Source organism: Furipterus horrens, unplaced genomic scaffold (assembly GCF_987537825.1).
Source record: "Furipterus horrens unplaced genomic scaffold, mFurHor1.1.pri manual_scaffold_4, whole genome shotgun sequence".
NCBI classification, from domain to species: domain Eukaryota; kingdom Metazoa; phylum Chordata; class Mammalia; order Chiroptera; family Furipteridae; genus Furipterus; species Furipterus horrens.
This window is the reverse complement of record NW_028327174.1, coordinates 88,997,504-89,019,517: the sequence shown is the minus strand read 5'-3', so window position 1 is coordinate 89,019,517 and position 22,014 is coordinate 88,997,504. Positions and strand designations below refer to the sequence as shown.

General features: G+C 39.9%; 2 protein-coding genes across 2 annotated transcripts in view; both read right to left on the bottom strand.

Moving 5' to 3' along the window:
• Positions 1-2,797: 2,797 nt before the first annotated feature.
• HMGB1 (high mobility group box 1) lies at positions 2,798-8,551 on the bottom strand. Its single transcript, XM_090273737.1, has 5 exons — positions 8,407-8,551; positions 6,420-6,583; positions 6,106-6,251; positions 5,425-5,599; positions 2,798-4,469 (listed from the first exon to the last, which is right to left on the bottom strand). Exons 2-5 carry the CDS (start codon positions 6,567-6,569, stop codon positions 4,293-4,295), a joined length of 648 nt encoding a protein of 215 aa, XP_090129863.1. The 5' UTR covers positions 6,570-6,583; positions 8,407-8,551; the 3' UTR covers positions 2,798-4,292.
• A 3,606-nt stretch (positions 8,552-12,157) lies between these two features.
• LOC150012389 (uncharacterized) overlaps positions 12,158-22,014 on the bottom strand; it is a 143,093-nt gene continuing 133,236 nt past the window's right edge. Inside the window, exons 3-4 of the mRNA XM_090275167.1 lie at positions 19,916-20,010; positions 12,158-12,252 (exon numbers count right to left, since the gene is read on the bottom strand). Of these exons, the coding sequence (XP_090131293.1) occupies positions 12,163-12,252; positions 19,916-20,010 (185 nt within the window). The 3' untranslated portion in view covers positions 12,158-12,162. The remainder of the gene's footprint in view (positions 12,253-19,915; positions 20,011-22,014) is intronic.

Below are 22,014 nucleotides of genomic sequence, written 5' to 3'. Positions count from 1 at the left end.
TAAACGCATTGGCATGAGTCCTGTACCCTAAAGTACCAACCCCAGGAGGTGAAGCAGGCATCCTCTTTATCCCATTTAAGGCAGGTCTTCAGTATCCATTTACTTTCCCAAGTAACCAATCATCTCCTATGCCCAGAATCCAGCCCACATAGGCCTTGACTACAATTTGTAGCCAAAACTCGCTGCTTTTCCAAAACTGTTCTTTGCAGATTGACGGTCTCTGCTAGGAAGAGCCCTCCCCAGGTAAAACTACCTGATGCTTCCATTTAGGATGGGTGTCAAAATGGGAAGTTCTTCATTTTCACATAAATTACATAACTAGTTATTGCAGTAACTTAATTTGTTCAGTAGTTTAAATAACCAATAGCCAACACAAGCATCTTTCAGTTCTGATTCTGTCTTCTTGTGTTTGGGTGGCTCTGAACAAATGACTATATTTCACTATTTTAACTTCAAATCTTTTAAAAATGGTTATTTCATGGAACCAAATAATAGCCGGTAAAAATCTTTATCATAAAAGATCATCGCCAGAATGTTTCACAGCAAGTATACCCTTCTGGGGAGCAATTTGTCAATCTGCCAAGTTGTTAATGCACAAATCTTTTAACTCAGCAATTCTATCGAGGTATCTAAAGACCTACATGTGCCTAAGAGAAAGGTACACAGAAGTTCACGCAGTATTGTTAGAAGCAGCAAAAAATAGAAAATGTGAATAACCATCAGTAAAGGATGATTGATTATGGGGCATCATACTATGGAATGTCACTTATATGTGAAAATGAAAGTATCTGACAATTTACAAGGATCACTGCAACACCCATTCATTAATTTGTTACCAGCTTCCACATACCCAATCTTCACCTACCATTCTTCATGTGGTCACCTACAGGCCTATCATAATCCCTCATTATTCCAGATCTGTATTACTACTTCCCCTTTTAGCGGGTGACCAATAAATTCAACTATATAGGTTCTAAACAATGGACATGCCTAAAGGTATAAGAAATCACATTCCTCCTGGCAGATACATTTCAGAAACCCACTGGAAAATGGGTGTTGTATATTCTGGAGTGTGACTTAAGTTATGCTTGTGTCATTCAATGTTGTATGGTATTTTGTGCCATGGTGCATCATTAAATCACAGCAGTCCTAGAGCTATACTTTGCCTTATTACTCCAGGGAGCCACTTGGCTCAGACCCAGGGAATTTCCGAAGTTATGGCAAGTGTTAGCACTGCTGTTCATATCTTTGCTTAGAAGGGGACTAAAAAACCAAACAAACAAAAAAACAAAACCCAGCTTGCATCTTATGTTGCAGATACTGAAAGTGTTTTCTGGCTTTTATGTAGTTTAAAAATTTTTTCATTTAAAAAGGGCAAAGCGCTAACATAAAAACATTTTAAATAACTTACCATAATTCCTTTTAAATAAAACAGCCTAATTATTAACCAGTGGTTCATACTCAAGCAACAGTTAATTCCAGGATATAAAATTTATTTGGATTAATGCAAATCTGCAGTGATACTATGATATGCAGGAAGTGCCTGGCTGATACTGAAAAAAAAAGCTACTTCAGGACCTTTCAGGTGTTGTACCAAGCCGACCTAGACTTCAGCTTTCATCATAAATTATGTGATGCCAAAGGAGTTGGCCATGATTTTCATTCAAAAATCTGTCGCTTGAGTGGTTTTCAATATAGCTAGATACTACCCTAATGTCTGAGCAATACTTCCAATCCCCTAGGCAGAGGGAAATATTTGTCGAATGGCTCCTCTTATCACACACTTATATCATTTAATTCTTACCCTAATGATGCATAGAACTCAAGATTTTCCAGATTTCACTCTAAAAAAATTAACTATTGCAAGAATCAACATCTTGATTACAATGCCCAGAAAGTTCTCAACCTTTGTACAGGAAAATTAGGAAATAAGATTGTATTAGTTAAGTTTCAATCAGTATATTTTTAAGAATGCAAATAATTTAGTACTAAAATTTATACCAACTGTTTAATCTTTCCTTAATAATACTTTATACACCATAGTGCTGAAACTACTTCTAAACGTTAAGTTCCTACATGGTAACTTAAAAGTCATTTGCAGTCTTACACTAAATTGCCCACTGCCTTCCAGGGCTTACTGCTGAAACACTGAACAGAATGGTTTTCAAATTAAAGAGCGCTTTTGTCCATTATTTCCTATTAAGATCTGAAGCCAGTTAGCCCCAAAACACTTGTTCAGATTCTCAACATCTTAAAAAAAAAAATGTTAGTTTTCACAACTAACCTGCTCTAGTTTCCTTGAGGAAGAATTCACTTTTAATGCTATCTATCAGACTTGCTTGCAACTGACACTGACAATGTGGTTCTATAGCCATAGAAAAACTTCCATATAAGTCAGATGATACTGACTTGTTCCTTTTGACTAAAAATCTGATAAATTTGGACACAATTTCAGCCTTTCTGTTGAGGTCCTCATTTGGCTTAGAAAACTGTTTTTTTCTATTTGTAACCACTATCTTGGCTTTTTATTTAACATATGCCTTGCTTTAAAAAACTATCTTGTTTAACCCAACACTTTGAAAGTAAAATTAGTTTTTCCTCATTTATATATTTAGCATGTGCTAAGAGCACTTGGAATGTCTGATAAAAACCTGTTTATCAGCCCATTAACCTATTTATAAGCAGAGTATTTTAAAAGCCAGCCCTTACTTAAATGGTGTTGCTATTATCAAAAAAAAGATTAAAATATGTACATAACAGAATCTTAAAATCTTAAGTGAAAGCCATTTAACTAATATTTAAAACCTCTGCAATTATTAGTTTATTAGTATCATCCAGGACTCAGATGTTCATATTCCTCCTGAAATTACATGAACAAATGCAAATGGAAAGATCCAAGTCAAAATTATATAACAAAACAGCACTCCATCACAAAAGCGTGTAAAATTACAAGAACGCTATTTTAAAACACTGGCACTTGTAAGAGAATGGTAATGTCAAAAATTACAGTAATCGCCAAATTGTTTTCTAAATGGCTAAGCAGATAAACATGACCTTAATGAGTTGTTTTATAAAAAATTAAGTTCAAATAAATTGGACAAGTCATACCGTGACACTAAGTTTAAGTGTCCTCCTCCCTCATTATCTATTTGATTTATAAAGGGGCAAATCATAATTCGGAAAATACACGTTATTTTAATTGTGGCATACAATTTTAAGTTGGCCCAATTAATTAAAAATACCTTTAATGGAGCCTCATTTCCTAAGCAATCCATATTTAAATAGAAGACATTTACAGCCAGCACTTTTTTTTCCAGAGGCTTTGCCAGGACTAATGTCAACAGAAAACTTCATATGACAGTCTGGTATTTTAAGCTCATGCTTTTGGGGATACATTCTCAGGTCTTCTTTAATGTGGGAACTGCAAACTAACTGCCATTACATGGTAATGGTAGTTTTAAAAATGTAGAATCCTCATGTAAAGATTAGAACATACTTTTCTATTAGTCCTTCAAGGACAGACTTTAAAAATGTTTGATTCTAATCCCATGCTGTGAGTCAAATGGTTACTTTTCACTTGCTAAATGTAACTGGGCTATGTGAAATTTGATTATCAACTGATCACAATTTTAGAGCTTCAGTTATGGATGAAAACTGTCTCAATTCAACTCTTGTTACCCTCATCATGAGTATGCACGGTGTGTAGACAAAAGCTTTTTATCCACTAAGTATATGAAAAGATAAACACTGTAATAAACCATGATCCAAAATCTGCAAAAGCAAGACTAGCTTCCCCTCAAGAAGAAAAATTTCAGACCTATGAAAAGGACAACAAAACTAATAAAAAAAAAATTGTATTTACTTAGAAGCATTCAGAATGTCAACAAAACAGCTGCAACTTTTTTTGCAATTACAGAGTGGTATTCAGTTAACAGAACAACAATTATTTCATATAAGCTGCATCAGACAACTGAAGATGAAAAAACTACCATCCCCATATATAACTAATTTGTGCTGTGCACCAACAAGAACCTGCTTTAAACTTCCATGCCAATTTACAACCCCCTTACTGTACCAGGCAAGGTTAGTGGCTATTGAAAATACCACCAGGACAGGGCTATCTAAAGACACATTCGGTAGTGTGTTAACTATACAAAAAAAGACACTGTACAGTTTAAAAACAAATCTTACACAGCCTTACATTTCAATTTTTTTCTTTAAAAGGAGTGAGTTGTGTACAGGGGGGTTAAATGCTTTATAGACAAGAAAAAAAAAACTGCGCTAGAACCAACTTATTCATCATCATCATCTTCTTCTTCATCTTCATCTTCTTCATCTTCCTCCTCTTCCTCATCCTCCTCATCCTCTTCATCTTCCTCCTCTTCCTTCTTTTTCTTGCTTTTTTCAGCCTTGACAACTCCCTTTTTTGCAGCATCAGGCTTTCCTTTAGCTCGGTATGCAGCAATATCCTTCCAAAATAAGGGCAGGAGAAATTGGTAGGAAAGATAATACAGATAAAGGGAGAAATGAAGAGTAACATGCCAACAGCTACCAAGATCCCAGTTATGTGAAAATAACAACATATCTGAAGGCTCCCTCCAATTCCACAATTAACCAGGACTTTAAAAACGCATATAAAAATACTGAGATGATTATAATTAATAATCCATAGCTCATTAAATGGCATGGTCTAACATTTGCCTTGTTATGCCTCACTGAAATGAAATTATGTACCACATCCTAACTTTCATTTATTGTAACTAGAATGTAGACTTTGATTAAAGGGTAGACACTGCCACCTTCTGAACGCAAACAAGCATTCTACAGGTTTATATCATCAGACCCTAATTCAAAGAAGGAATTTTGTCTTAAAAAAAGAATATCTAAATTAGCCAAAATTTAACTTTAAGATCTGAATTCAAAGTAAAGGGATTATAGAATTTTCTTCCTATCAATTTATTATATGGACATTAACTTTTTAACTTAAAAGTTGAGCTTTTGGGGGTTATCTAAGGGAGAGAACATAAATGTTTCAGGGTATGTTTACGAAGAACACAATCTATATTATTTTCTCCAGCCTATTTTTATATTGTGTCCAACCATTTAAAATAACTAATCATCTGAGTGAAAGTAACTACCAATATTTTTATAGATTTGGAGATATCGAGGAGTAACAAACCCAACTTAAATGTATGGCCTTTGCCCAAGTCATATTACATAAAGCAAAAAAATATTACCAATGTAATTCAATGTTCTACATAAGTTGAAAGATGGAAAAGAACACAAGACTTAATATTTAAAACTGCATCACACCTCAAATTTTTAGAAATCCCTAAGAAAAAATTAAGATGAGGTATTAAGTATAATTATAAGCTAACACCTGGCATATCTTTTCATCATCACACCAAGCAAATCCACACTTACCTTTTCATATTTCTCCTTCAGCTTAGCAGCCTTCTTTTCATAAGGCTGCTTGTCATCTGCAGCAGTGTTATTCCACATCTCTCCCAGCTTCTTTGCAACATCACCAATGGATAGGCCAGGATGCTCTCCTTTGATTTTTGGGCGATACTCAGAACAAAACAAGAAAAAGGCCGAACTACAAAGAGGAATTTCATTTTAGAATTTTAAGTTTACTATCAACCGTGTGTTGTATTGCTACATAAAAACTGCTTCTAATTTCTACCATGCAAGGGATAGGGTGTAAATATCACAATATGCTAATTATCATTCATAACGAAAACTGATTTATAATTTTATAACTCATGACACTACTAGTTGAACAGACACTATTGATTAATGCTAGAGTAATCTGCGGAATGTCTTTTTGGAGATCTCTATAAGTATTTCAGATAAATATTTCTCGAGAAAAGACTCAAAATTACATTTAGAAATATAATGGGTCAAGGAAGCCAATGTCGAATTCAAATGCTCTGGCTTAATTCCCAACCCACAGGAATTTTACTTACAATACTTAAACACACCAATGCGACCCACTATTAGCTAAAAAACATTGATTATACACTCCAAACCCACAATGTGACTTGCTGAATTTCTGATTCTACTGTAAAACACTTCTCAAAGGAAAAATGGCAAGATACTTACGGAGGCCTCTTGGGTGCATTGGGATCCTTGAACTTCTTTTTTGTTTCCCCTTTAGGAGGAATATAAGTTTTCATTTCTCTTTCGTAACGGGCCTTGTCCGCCTTTGCCATGTCTTCAAATTTTCCTTTCTCTTTAGCAGACATGGTCTATAAAAGATTTGTAAACTTAAGTCAGTAACAAATTTTTAACAAATTGTCCTCTGCTACTGCTCAGTGTGTTCTAACATTGGCACTCATATTATGCAAATGGCACATAGGCTTTAAATATCCTAATTGGAGTTGGACTTTTTCTTGGTATGTTTTAAGACCTCTTACCTTCCACCTCTCTGAACACTTCTTAGAAAACTCTGAGAAGTTGACTGAAGCATCTGGGTGCTTCTTCTTGTGCTCCTCCCGGCAAGTTTGCACAAAGAAAGCATATGATGACATTTTGCCTCTCGGCTTCTTAGGATCTCCTTTGCCCATGTTTGATTACTTTTCTAAAAAATATAATGTTTGATGTTAGCAATGAAACTGACATTTAAGAGCACTTTAACTTCTTGAAGAGTGTATAAAAACTAAAGTATTGGTTATTTAGCACAGGAGTAACATCAGTCTCCCATAACACCAAACCAAAAAAAAAAAGTAGTAATAGCCAATTCCCAGAAGAGGCAATGCCAAGCAGAAAACGGTCCTTCCGTGTTATCGCAAAAAAGAGTAGACACAATGGTATACTCACGTAGTCTGTATGGCATATGTAAGCGTCCCTTTAATTTTCTCTTAAAATGTTCAAAACCATTTTAAATAAACAAAATCACATGTCAGAAAACTAATGTTGCAGACTTATGGATTTGAACTACCTTAAGGTATAAATAAAGTCCAAGAAAGTATGCCCTTCCCAGTAACGGGCCTAAGCCACTAATGTTTAGTGACTTGAAAAATATTCGCTTGGCATAAATTTTGCTGGAAGAAGGGCGAGCTAGAAAGTTGCCACGCTCGGACCCAGGCTGGGGTGGCAGCGTTATCTGTGCAGCTGCCAACGGCACCTCGAGGCAGCTTGTTTCCTATCGGTTTGGCCCCGAGATGTGTTTCAGTTCTGACTAAACACGTCCGGTCTGAAGTTTCTCCGGGTAAACAAGGATAAGGGACAAAAGCCACTCCTGCTTGTAGCTCGGGTTGACCGCCCCCTCCCCCATCGGAGTATTTTTTATCCGTGAAAGTTGGGGCACAGCTCAGGGCAGGCTCCCAGCGTCGGGGTTCCACGCACCTTCCCGCCACTTGGCCTCAGCAGTCTGGGGGTGGCGGACTGAGCAGGGAGAAGCGGCGCGGGCCTGGGGCCGCCACGTGCGCCTGCCGCCCCCATTTTGTCGGGCTCGCCGAGGGAGAAGCCCCGCTCGAAATGGGGGCTGGCTCCGCCCGCGGCCGCCGGCCCGGCGCGCACGGAATGGCCGCTGCGCGTCTTCGCCGCCTGCGCCGCCGCGAGGGCGAGCGCGAACATGGCTCCTTCCCTTTGTGTGTGTATGTGTGTGAGTGTGTGAGTGCAAGCGCGGGCGGGCGGGGTGCGCGGCGCGCTCTGGCGCACGCTCGGCCATTGCGGCCGGGGGGAGGGGCGGGGGGCGCGCGGCCGGACCCTCCCCTCCCCCGCCCGCCGCCGCCGCCGCCGCCGCCGCCGCGCCCGTCTCCCTCCGCGGCCCGCGCGCCCGCCACCCCCGCACGGGGAACGCGGGGCAAGGAGCGGAGCAAGGAAAAAAAGTTGCCTCGGAACTGCGCGTCCCGCTCCCCCGCCCGCCCGCCGCCTTGTTTTCTCCCCGCCGGCAGCGCCGGGCGAGTCAGCCATGTTCCAGCGGGCGCAGGGCGCCGCTCCCCCCGCCGCCGCGCCGCCGCCCGGGCGCAGGCCGCCGGGCCCACCGCGCCCGGCTCTGCGGCGGCCGATGCAGCCCGTGGAGGTGCCGCCGGCCGCCCTCCCGCCGCGGCCCCGCCGTCCCCCGCGCACGGCGACCGCCCAAATGCTCGGCCAGGGGGCTGAAAACGCGTAAAAATGTTTTTAATTAAAAAAAAAATTTTTTTTTGCGCCAGTCAGCGCGGACGCCAGCGGGTGGGCGACGCGGGCGCGGAGCTGCGGCGCTCAGTAACCGGGGCCAGTGTCCGGCGCGGGGCAGGGCTCGGCGCCCCAGGCTCGCTCCGTGCGCAGTTCCCCCCCGTCCCCCCTCATCCGCCTTTGTGTGGATCCCGACCCGCCGCTCCCGGCCGCCGGATTCCGCCGCCGCGCGTGCCGGGCGCTGCCTGAGGCGCCCTCCCCGCCGCGGCGCTGCCCTGGACTCACCCTCAGCGAGCACAGAATCGCCCAGTGCCCGTCCGGCTCGCACTTGCCCCGGCGCTGTCTCTATGGAGCTCAATGTACTGCAATGGCTGTGAGAGCGGGAGCCAGACGCAGCCTCCTCACTCTCTCCGCTCTGTAACATTACTCTCCAGCCAGCGCGCCTCCTATTGGCTACCGCCAACTCACGGGGCCCACTCATTGGTCCGCTTCTTCCCATTGTCCTGACCAGAGCCCGTTGGCTATTGGCTGTCTCCGGGGACACGTCATCAAGGATTGAAACAGCGCGCAAATCTGAATATGTGTGGAAGCCGGGCAAGGAGGCTGAGGCGGGAGAGGCAGAGGCAGAGGCAGCAGCTGCTACGGGAAAGCGAGCTCTACGGTGTGTGTGCATGTGTCTAACCCCAGCCGGCCCCACGTCAGAGCGGCCGCCGGAGCGGCGCTGGCCTGACTTCTCCACAAGAGTCTCCAACTCCTCAGGCAAAACAGACACCCACAGGCCTCCCCCCCCCCGACTCATTGCAAAGCGGTTGCGATAAGAGACCCCAGAATTTTAGCAGACCTTCAAAAGTGAGGGCGACAGTCTGAGGCCGCGTCCCCTGAAAAGTGGGGATCCTGCCAGTGCAGAGGGGCGAAGGCAGTAAGATTGGGGCCCCTCAACACCACGTGGCTGCATTACACTAAATCTCTGAAAAGGCAGGGCTTTTCCTATAAGAAAGACATGATCCGGTCGGCGGGTTTTAAAATGCCCCTTTTTCTGGGCTCGTAAGCCGTAACGTCAGGCTTGTTGAGCCGCTGAAATCTTGACTCGCTGCACAGGCATTCGGTTTCACCCTTTTTGTTGGTTTGATCGAGTTTCACAGCGTGTCTAGAACTTTTTATTTAAATACAAAGCACTGCCTTAACTTCCTGGAAATCGAATAATTATTCCATGTAATTAAAGCACAGCTATTTCGTTTTGATATGGGGCACTCCGGCAGGAAATGTTTGCGAGGGCTTGCTAGAATTAGCAAATTCATTAGAGACCACGTTTTTAACTGTTTGGCTATTTTATTTAACTTGGTGTGGATTACTGTTATAATCAAACGAATCCTTGTGATGCTATCTCTCCCTCCCATCACACCACTTAGTGCATCCATGTACTTGCTCTAGGATTACAGGAGCTGTAGAGATATGGTTACCTGGAGGACTAGATGGAGGCACAGAGCTCGTATGCCCAAATCCACAGGCTGTGCTTTCTCTAACTTAACAAGCTGGCTGGTAGTTATAGACGCATTTATTATGTCTGTAAAGAAAATGTGGTACCTATATTGGCCAGTTCTGAAGGCCATACACATATATCAGTGCTTTATGAAACCATTATTTAGTCCTCCTTAGCCTGAGCAGACCACACCCTATTCAGTTATAACAGACTTCCCCCTTTTCACCCTCTAATGCTGATTATACACTTTTAAATCCACCAGTCAATTCCCCCTATGTAATAGATCAGCGATTGTCAACCTTTTTCATCTCACGGCACACATAATCTAATTACTAAAATTCTGTGACACACCAAAAAATATATTTTTTGCCGATCTGACAAAAAAATTTGGTATAATTTTGATTCATTCACGCCAGACAGCTATTGTAGTGTTGGCTGTTATCATTTTAAAAATTTGACTAAGAGAAAAGAGGTCAGTGCCCCTGACCAATAGTCAGGTACTGGATGTTTTAAAAATTCTGGCTGCACACGGGTTTAAAAATCTCTGTAACAGAATGAAGTTAATCACTTTATTACGATCTTTTTATTTCTTTTATCCACTCTAAGCATCCATAACCTAATGCATTTGCTCTAATTTCTTAAGGTGTTTGAGAATCAGCTTAACTAACCTTTCCTGACCTATGATTTTGATATTTATTCCTTTTTTAAATACGTAATTAGAATCAGAGATTATAGTCTTAATGAACATATACAACACAGACATGAAAAAGTATGCAATACTAAAGAGTATATAAAATAATATAAGGCACACTCAGTGTAAAAAGTAAACATCTGATGTTAACTTTCATATTGTTATTTTCAAACATATTTACTCTTATCTAGTTCACTTTACTAATCATGCTTTATTTAAATCTAGATACTTATTCCAATTCTGTTTACCATCTTAATGTCTATATTACAAAATATTTATGACACTGACTGACACTGATGACATCAAAATTTGACTATTATTTGCAGATAGCACACTATCAGTATTTTTTAGAAGCAGTGTTGGATTTACGGTGGCCCAAGCACACACTTCACCAATTATCTACAATAGCTTACTCCTTCCTGCCAGGGCAAGTTTATGGTCAAAGGATAACATGAGAGCAATGGACCCACACAGATTTCTATTTCAGCAGGATGGTATGGGGAGTAATAAATACTGGATTTAAATGGACCTCAGTTCAAATCCCAGCTCTGCTACTTACCAGCTGTATGATCTTAGGCACATTTTTCAAACATCTTTGTGCTTAAATTCTCCCAACAATAAAGGGATCTTAGTGTCGTTGTAAAGATTACATTTTTCCCCCCAAAGATTTAAAATTGTTATGCAGATCCCTTCAAATCCATGACTTAGAAAACCTCAAATGCAGTTAACATTTAATTTTTCCTCATAGTCTTATAAGGGCTGCAAAACTAATTAAGCTTTTTCTTTTTAAAATTCTGGTCTCAAAGAGCACTAATTTTCATCTAAGCTAGTGATGGTGCCTTTATGTATTCCCAAGTATAACAAGGGCCATGTCAGAGAAAAGAATATAGGCACAACATTTCTCATATTTGTTTTTTCATGATATAGTCAGGGAGGGACAAACAAAGGAAAGAAACTTTTAAATAAACCCAGCAACTTCTAGCTCTAGTCCTGCAACTTTGATGTTCACTTATTTATGGTATTAGACCCTTTCTTTCTTCAAAATGAATCATTAGCCTCAAATCTGTCATATATTTTACTTCAGAGTTATTGGGTGTTTTATCCCAAATTACGGAGTTGTCTAATTCAAAAAACCTAACACTCTCTCCTATGCCAGGTTAGCTAAATGAATTACAGATCTTCATTAGTATAGTTTATGTCCTTCCTAAAGCCTGCCTTTATCCCCTCTGGGGTAGGCGAACTACCTCCCTTCTGTGATCCTATAATACTCTGTATATTAATTACTGTGCTCACAATTGTAATCATCCAGTTATGTGTCTGCTTGTTCCACTGCACTGCAATCCTTATAGGCAGGGACCCTACCTTATCTTTGTTTCCCAAGCACCTAGCAGGGTGCCTGGCCTATAGCAGGTACTAAATAAAGTCTGTTGAACAAATGAATTAGTAGCTGAAAGAGTACTTACTGAAAATTATAGTTTTAATCTTCCTCTTACATCTTTGGAGATGAGCATTTGGGTTTCTAAATCAGAAGGTAGGAGAATAGAATAATAATAAGTAAATGTTAGGATACTAAGATTGAAGATAGATGCCAATTGCACCTCATTCTTATAATTTAAAAGGGGGAAGACAGAATTGGGAGGCTCAGGGAATCTCAAATATTGATAAACACTGAAATTTTTAGTATTTATCAGTTCCCAACCAGGCCAAGGTTATTCCTTGTTGGATACAGTGAACTATAACAAGCCAAATAAGAATTTAATCACAGAAACTACCAGAATGTCTGTCCAAAGGTTGTTTCCAACAGGCCTTTGAAATTTAACTCTAACGTAAAAAAATACAAAATACTGACAGGGGGCTGTTAAGTCTTTGGCTAAAGGATATTGATTCCTCCCATTGCAATGAATCCTAAAGTCCATCTATGTGAATTCTCTTTTTTCTCCTTCTCAGAGAGGGTCAGTTTCTGAAAAAGATAGAAACAGTAAACCAAAATGTGTGACAAGGGCAACCATACTTAAAACCATTTTTTAAGATGCTGAAAATAAAGGAGAGGAACTCAGGAAAATAAAAAAAGAAAAGGGCACAGGTCTGTGAACTCTGAACTACAAAATAGGACACAGTTCCACTCCTCCACCCCTCCGAACTGTGCTCAGTTTCCCCAACTCTGATGGCTCTGATACCTTATCTAACTTGCAAAGTCATTACAGAACTAAATGGACAGGCACCAGAGGTAGAGAGCAGAGAGGCAGTGTTCTATTTGTCAGTGTGTGGAGAAGGGGAATCTTATCATGAGCTGCTAAGCACTTCTGACTGAGCCTGAGTTTTCTGTCCAAATGTGGCTTGCAGGTAAGGAAATCAGGGGCTTCAGCTGTGGGCAGCATTGATGGCGGAGGCAGAGAAAATGGTACAGAAGCTATTTTATACCAATAATTTCTCTAGAATTGGAATATTTCACTGATGAATAAGAAATTAATATCATACCTTTTCTTTTTTGTTTCTTTTTTGTATATTAGATGCCTGTTCTCTGGTTCGTCAAAGAATTATACACACAAAAAGGAGAAAACTTCTTAGTAAAACATTTTATAAAATGATCGATATTCAGAAAAGGTCCCTAGTTTAGGTCTTGATCTCAAGAACTACATAACATACCAAATTCAGCTGCCCTATTAAAGGTGCCGTAAACCTTAAAAATAAGTATCTTAACACACCTATGAGGTTGGCTATAATAAAAAAGACAGATAATGGCAAGTGTGGGTGAGGATATGGAGAAATTGTAACCAGCAGATACTGCTGATGGGATGTAAAATCGTAGAGCCACTTTGGAAAACAGTCTGACAGTTCCTCCAAAGGTTAAACATAAAGTTCAATATCAGTTACTCAGCAACTTCACATCTAGGTATGTATCCAACAGAAACAAAAACGTGTCCACACAAAAACTTGTACATGAATGTTCATAGCAGCTTTATTTGTAATAGTCAAAAAGTGGAAAGAACCCAAATGTCCATGAGTGAATTAGTGGATAAATAAAATGTGGTCTATCTGTATGATTGAATGTTACTCAACAATAGAGAGGAGTAAAGCACTGATTCATGCTATGACATGGGTGAACCTTGAAAACATTATACTAAGTGAAGGAATCCAGCCACAAAAGACCACATACTGTATGGCTCCATTTATATAAAATGTCCAGAATAGGAACCTTTATAAAGTAGAAAATAGATTAGCAGTAGCCAGGAGTTGAGGGGAAGGGGAAGGGGGAGTGACTGCTAATGGGCATGGGGCTTCTTTTAGGAAGATGAAAATGTCCTAAGGTTATAATAATGGTTGTACTGAATTGTATATGTGTGAATTCTATCTCAATAAAGCTATCTTATAAATGTTTTACGAGTAGTTTTGACTAACCAAACAAACAGAAAGGGACAATAGAACACAACCTACTTGTCAGTTGTACCCAATACTCTCTTGTGGCCCATAGTGTTTAATACCATGTGAAAATGATGGCCTTTCTCTTCATTAGGTGGAGATCTAATCAACTATTAGAATTACATATTCTGTGCTTAAAATGTATTAAAAGAGCCCTGATCAGTGTGACTCAGTTGGTTGGGCATCATCCCACAAAGCAAAAGGCTACTGACTGATTCAATTCCTGGTCAGGGCTCATGCCTAGGTTTTGGGTTTGGTCCCTAGTCGGAACGCGTACGAGAGACAACTGATTGATGTTTCTCTCACATGTTGATCTTTCCCTCTCTCTCTCTTTCCCTTCTCCTCTCTCTGAAAATAAATAAGTAAATACAAAATTTTTTAAAAGTATAAGAAGAGTACTTTTCAAGGGTACCTTGTGAGGTTTTTCTTGAGAGCCTGGTTTGGCTGCAGAACCATGAAGGCTTAGGTCAGACAGTGCTAACTATCAGGCCCCTTGGCTTTACCTGACACACAGATGTTTCATGTGGCCAACATCATGTTTTTAAAAGTTGGAAAAATCAGAGATTTAATAAGATTGAATTCACATTTTGGCAGGGTGACAATCTGGTGGAGTGACAAGGGGCTACCAAAGTGGGTATGTGTTCTATAGTTTGCTACAGTCCCCACCGTTTCCTAATCATTCTACCTGACTTACTTATGTCACCTGCCTGGCTCCTGAAGTTGGGTCCTTGGTATTTCGTTACTATGACCTGTGATTCTGAATTTTTCGTCCTTGGAGCTTCCTTTCATAGAAAACATTTATTATCACACATAACACAGAATGGGAAACTGAACTAGAAGGGTCCCTCAAGTGAGAAACAGACCATTTTGGTGATGTATTCTTGATGAGGAAGAGAGAATTTGGCTATGCTGCACAGGATGTTGTATGGTCCAGACAAAAGGTTAGAAAATAAGTTTTATTTATCATGCATCTCTTACATACTGAGCACTATGCATAGGTTATTTCATTTAATTCTCACAGTGATCCTACTGGCTAGGATACTTATCTTTCTTTTACAAATAATGTTAAGGAGGCTCAGTGGCATCAGTTGACCAAGGTCACACAGCTAGTGAGAAAGCAACGATATTGACCCAGTTCTGACTCCGAAGCTGAAGTTTTCTCCACTAAGCCACATGACCTTCCAGTTATTAGTCTTACTAATAAAATGAACATGGATCACATTTCCCACCTAAGCATACCTCATATTCTTATGGGAGTCCTGAGACAAGTTTACTGCCTTGCTTTCAATGTTTTAGAATAGGACATATACATGCTGCAGATATAAAATTTGAAAAAAGTTTCATGAAACAATACCTATCATTATTATGATGGAATCTGATTTTTTTCCCTTAAAATCATAAATTTACTTCCAAACCCATCAGGGGCCCTGCTGTTAGCAAAATATGGCATTGGAACTATGCTAAATAAGCCCCATTTCCCATGAACAGTGACATCCACCCTAACTGACAGGTCCCACTGCTGCAGCTGATTGGGCAGGACTGAAGAGAGGAGCAGGTCAGGAGAAGTGTCCAGCTCCTAGGACCTACAGCCAGAGCTCCCCAGCACACCCAACAAGACTGGTGCCAAGACTGCGAGACTGTCCCAGAAAAGGCAAAGAAGGTGACTGCAAATCCTAAGGCCTAGGAGAGAAATCCTAGCAGGCTTAGTAAGTACCTCCCTCACCTGGTAAGGCTCCCTATGTCAGATTTGTCAGTGGGGAGATGGACCTGTTGGGAAGACAGATTCATCTCCCAAGGTTCCAGGTCTTTTTGTTTACAATAACATTGAGCATTGTTTCAAAGAACAATGGCTTGTCTGGCTAAATATAAGGGGATTGCCAACCTATACCTGTTGTTCATAAAACAACAACAAAACTTGTAGGCCTTTTCTGAAAGGTTGCTGTTGATCTTTGTTCTAAGGTTTCCTTTTGACTTCCAAAGACAGAAATAAAGGAGTAGGAAGAAGACAGAACAATTTATTGTATGTTAACATAAGTACTACCAGTCATTGATACTTAGGCATATACTCAGAAACGAACTGCCTTAGAATATTCATGGCATTCGACCAGTGATTTCTGCTTCTAGAAAATTTTAGAAAATAATCATCAGAAATAAGAAAAAGCATAAAGATTTGAATATTAATAGCAGCATTATCTATAATGTGGAAACAATCTAGATGTCCAATGAAAGGGGCTTGGTTAAATAAATTTTGGTCTATCTTTATGATGGATTACTATTATGCCACTATCACATTGTTATGAATAATAAATTTAATGCCATGTAAGAATATTCATAATATCTTGTCATGACAAAAATGATTTCAGAAGGATTCCTTGGTTTGAAAAAAAGTGTGTGTGTGAATTCAAAAAGGACTGAAAACTTCCAGTCAAGATGGTGAATAAATATGGCTCTCCTCCTCCCACAACCATATCAGAATTACAGCTAAAATATAGAACAACCATCATTCAGAACCATCAGAAATCAAGTTGGATGGAAGTAAGACAACTATGAAATTAAAGAAACCACATCCATCCAGACTGGTAGGAGGGGCAAAGATGAGGAATGAGCTGGTGCCCACATCCACATGTGGAGGATGATAATTTGGGAGGGATATCTTGGGAACGAGTAGTCCCAGTCCCATTCCAGACCCCCCAGACCAGGGTTCCAGTGCCAGGAAGATAAGTCCTTATAACTTCTGGCTGCAAAAACCAGTGAGGATTGAGTAGGTGGAGAAACTGCTAAAGTCCCAAGCAGTTCCCCTTAAAGAACCCAAACATGGACTTACTCTGATTCACTCTCTCTGAGCTCCAGCACTGGGGTAGCAGCTTGAAAGGCACCAGTTGCATATGGAGAGGAACTGAAGTGTCTGGCATTAAGGCAAGAGCTGGGACACAGTTTTCTGTTGGACAGAAAGATGGTCAGAGGTCATTGTCCCATTCTGACCCCTTTCCCCACAGAGTCACAGAGTCAGCAGGCCGGTGCCATATCTGAGACTCCATCACCCGTCCATGGTGATCCCCTGAGACTCCATCCCATCCAACTCATGGTCCCACTTCAACTGTTAACCATGATTTTTCCATATGAATGGCTAGTCTTGACTCATGCTTCACCACTTCCTAAATCCTCTCAAACAAGCAACAGTCAGCCTCAGTAAGCCCCAGTCCCCATACCTCTCACTAAGTGACCCAAGACCCAGCACTAGCAGCAGCCAGCCTAGATTCACACCTTGGCTTTGCCTGGGAATCTCTAACCCCAGCACAAGGAGCAGCCATCTCACATTGTTGCTTTATAGCTCATGCAGGGTGGCCCTGGGCAGAACACAGGTGGGGGCTGACCCTGGCCTGCACCACCTGGGAAATCCCATAGCCTGCACACCCAGTGGACAACTACAGACCATGTAAGAGCACCAACACTCTTCCTCTGCACAGCTGATCCTCACGGAGGGTGAAAGTTGGTGGTCAGTGATCACAGCTAGTCCTTGCAGCTGACTGGCTATGATAAATCCATTCCATTGATCTGCCAATAGCAACCAAGGCTCAACTACAAGAGGAGGGTGTAGTTAGTCCACATGAAGGGCATACCTTGAATACACAGCTTGGGTGATAGGGCAGGCTGTGCCACTTGATCCTATAGGACACCTACCATTTTAGGCCACGCTACCAAGACAGGGAGTCATACAGCTCTACCTGATACATAGGAACAAACACAAGTAGGCTGCCAAAACAAGGAGACAAAGAAGTATGGCCTAAAAGAAAGAATAGATCAAAACTCCAGAAAAAGAACTAAACAAAATGGACATAAGCAATCTATCAGATGCAGAGTACAAAACACTGATTATAAGGATGCTTAAAGAACTTAGTGAGGACCTCAAAAGCATAAAAAAGATCCAGTCAGAAACAAAGGATACACTAATTGAAATAAAGAACAAACTACAGGGAAACAACAGTAGAGCAGATAAAGCTGAGAATCAAATCAATGATTTGGAACATAAGGAACCAAAAAACAACCAATAAGAACAACAAGAAGAAAAAAACAATTAAAAAAAATCAGAATAGTATAAGTAGCCTCTGGGACAACTTCAAGAGGCTCAACTTTTGCATTATAGGGGTGCCAGAAGAAGAAGAGAAAGAGAAAGAAATTGGAAATCTATTTGAAAAAATGGTGAAAGAAAACGTCCCTAATTTGGTGAAGGAAATAGACATGCGAGTTCAGGAAGCACAGGAACTCCCAAACAAGATGGATGCAAAGAGGCCCACTCCAAGACGCATTATAATTAAAACACCAAAAGGTAAAGATAAAGAGAGAATCTTTTTTTAAAAATATAATAATTTAGTCTTTGAATTTATTTGGATGAGTCATCATAAATAAGTTCTCTAGATAATTTAGGTTTGGAGATTAAATTATATAACTGAACAAGGAGTCATGCTATAGAAACACTTTCTTATAAGTAAAAATTGAGAATCCAAAATATTATTGATGCTTATTAAAAGTTAAGGCCTACATTTTCCCAAGAAACCTCATGTTTTATCAGATCCCCAGCACTTATTATGCCTGACATATGACATTTTATTCATATCTGTTAAATGGATTAGTTTATTGACACAACTTTAAGGAAACAAACATAATATTTATTTTAATTAATAAACTAAATTATTATTCATTGTTATTATTAAATTATTAATGACTTAAATAGAAGTTTATTTTGTGATGCATGGGCAAAGTCCTCCCAAGACCTGGCAAGGTAAATTAGACTGTCGTCTCTATTTACCAGGAGCTCAAAGTATAAATAGATGTATGAATAGACTTCAAAGCATAAGCATAGAAGAGGGTGAAGAATATTTTGGGCCAAAAATACAATAAAATAAACTATTATGTTGAGATAAAGGAATGTGGAGTGTTCAGAAATGAAAATATATAGCTTGCTTTTTATAAGACGGATTATTAGGGATGTGAGCAAGAAATGTTTCTGGATTGATCATCTGGCAATAAAAGAAAACAAAACAAAACATGGAATCTTAGCCTTTGCGAAGGACAAATAATAAATATTGTAAGCTTTGTGGGACATGTGATCTTGTCCCACAAAGCTTAAAATCTACTCAGTTTTACCATTGTAGTGTGAAATAGCCAAATACAATACAGTAAGTGCTCACTTAACATTGTTGTTGTTGTTGATAGATTTTGGAAACTGCAACTTTAAGTGAAATTGTTACAGAGTGAAAGGGGGTTCTTTCACAGGGCTCCTTGGTGTAAAACCCAACAACTATTGTTGAGAAAAACAGGTCTTTATTTACAGTATTCCAACCTGGGGAGGGCAGTGAGCACTTCAGCTCAGAGCTTTGTTCTCCCACGGGACCCAGCACTTCCTTTGCTTCCCAAAAGGCTAGGAGCCAAAAACATGCCCAGAAGTTCCCCATCCCTTATCTGTCAGCTGTTTCCTTCAGGATCTGGGGTACAATGTCATCAGTCTCCATATAACAGTCTAGGAAAACATGTGCCGTGTTGTACTGGATCACGCATGGTTTTCTCTTTCCTTCCCAAACTGCATGGAGTTCTCTTCTCCTCTCAAAGCCACATGGAGTTCTTCTCCTTCCTGCAAACCGTGTGGATCTCCTCTCTTCTAAAGAGAAAATCTTAAATGCAGCAAAAGTAGTTAGTTACCTACAGGGGAGTTCCCATAAGACTGTCAGCTGATTTCTCGAAAGAAACTTTGCAGGTTAGAAGGGTTCAACAAGAAATATTCAAAGTCATGAAAAGCAGGGACCTAGAGCAAAGATTGCTCTACCCAGCAAAGATATCATTTATAATCAAAGGGCAGATGAAGAGCCTCCCTGACAAGAAGAAACTAAAGGAATTCATCATCACCAAACCATTATTTCATGAAATGTTAAAGGAATTTATTTAAGAAAAAGATTATCAAAACTATGAACAATAAAATGGCAATAAATACATATTAATCAACAACTGAATCTAAAAAACAAACTAAGCAAACAAGAACAGAGACAGAATCGTGGATACGGAGAGCGTTTTGATGGTTGCCAGATCGGAGGGGGTTGTTGGGGAATGGGTGAAGAGGTGAGGGTATTAAGAAGTACAAATAAGTAGTTACAGAATAGCCATGGGGATATAAAGTACAGTATAGGGAATGGAGTAGCCAAAGAACTTACATGCATGACCCATGGACAGGAACGATAGTGTGGGGATGGCCTGAGGGAGTTGTGGGTGCCTGGTGGAAGGGGGCAAAGAGGAAAAACTGGCACACCTGTAATGACACAATCAATAAAAAATAGTTTAAAAAGGGCTGGAAGAATATACTAAAAATATTAACAATATTCATTTCTGGTGAAAAGTAAGAGGTTTTTCCCCTATACTCTTCAATATTTCCCCAATTTTGTACTATCAACTCATATTTGTTCTATAATTAGAAACAGAAACGTCAATATTTTTTTAAATGTAGCTATAGGACTTGACTAAACATTTCTCTTGCACTTTTTAAAAAATTGAATTTATTGAAGTGAAATTGGTTAATAAAATTATATAGATTTCAGGGTAGAAATTTGTATTAAAATTCCAATTTATTTATTTTTATTTATTTATTTATTTTTAGAGAGGAGAAGGGAAGGAGAAAAAGAGGGAGAGAAACATCAATGTGTGGTTGTCTCTCACACACCCCCAACTAGAGACCGGGCCTGCAACCCAGGCACAAGCCCTGACTGGGAATCGAACCATGAACCCTTTGGCTCACAGGCTGGCACTCAAGCCACTGAGCCATACCAGCTAGGGCTCCAATTTTTTAAGAGAAGAAATTTGCTAACAAAAGTCTCAAAGATTCAGATCATTTTAAAAAATTCAGATTTCATTACTCTAGACACTCTCCCCTACAAGGAAATATACAACATCTATAAAGATCATGCATATTTATTCTAGCCCTTAAGTCACCAAGGCATCTCCACGGTGACCACTCTGATAACACAAAGTACAGTCGGTAACTGTCTACTTGAAAACTTTTACCTCTCATCTCTGCTGATGTGTCTTCTTTAATGGCTATTCCTTCTTTCCCCATAATTCAGTCCTGAATCATATTTTCTTTGCTTCTTGGCTCGTAGAGACCTCAGAGACCAACCCACTGTGGAGTTTTAACCTCCAACTCTATGTAAACGGCCCTAAGTTTCCCCTTCAGACTTAGGCCCTGTCCTGGACCCCAACACTTACCAGTTTCTCAGGCTCACCAGTTTGCTCTCTAAATCACACCTTTTTCCAAAGTTCTAGAGGTTTGATTCCCCTTCTTCTTTTTCTCTCACATCAAATTTTATAACATCTATAACACACAACTTTTGAATCATTTCAGTTTATTTTTTTCCATTTCTATTGTTTCCAACTTTATTCTGGCATTTATTATTTTGTGGTTTGGAATGGAGGCTTTGGAAACAGACATCCATAGGTTAAAATCCTGGCCCTGGCACTAGCCAGCTGTGTCACCCTGGGCAAAGTGAATTAACCCCTGTGAGCCTCAGCTGCTTCTGTAAAATGTTTAACATCCTCTTCAAAGGGGAGCTGTGAGTTTAAAGTAGCTCATAACAGAACTGAGCCTAGCATGTAAATTGCTTCGAACACTGTAAATGATCAACCAATGTTGGCTGTTTATTTTAGATTACTTAAAAAATTGGTATTAATATTTTCCTAATACACCAAAGTCCACTCTTTAAAAACTTCCCATTTACTTATAGTATTTTCTTCAAAATTAACTACAATGTCCTTATCTGCCCTTTAAGGCCTTCCCTGATAAGGCAAAATTTCCCTCTTGCTTTCCCTCCCCACTGTTCTCCTAATCGCCAAAGTGGACCTTGTACTGTCCTACCTTTGAGCTTCTGGTCACATTGTTTCTTCTGGTTGCAGTGTCCTTCTCCCACCTCCGCTGCTAAAATCCAACCTCCTTTAAAACCTTCCCAAACTTTATTCATTCTCAACTTGATGGGCTTTTTTTCATTTTTGAATTCTGTTGCTTTTGGTTGTACCATTCTAATGGCTTTTACAGAGTTATAAATATAACAACAACATATTATTATATATTTTATAATCTATCTAAATATATTACATATTATGTTATCTTACTCATCTTTGTTTCTGCAGCACTCACTCATCATAGGTACTCAGTAAGTGTTAGCAGAATATTAAGGTCATGTTCGATAGATTTTCTGTCCACAACTACCAACCACATTGTTGATACTTGGTTTTGATATTTTATGTCTAGAATTCCCTTCCCTTC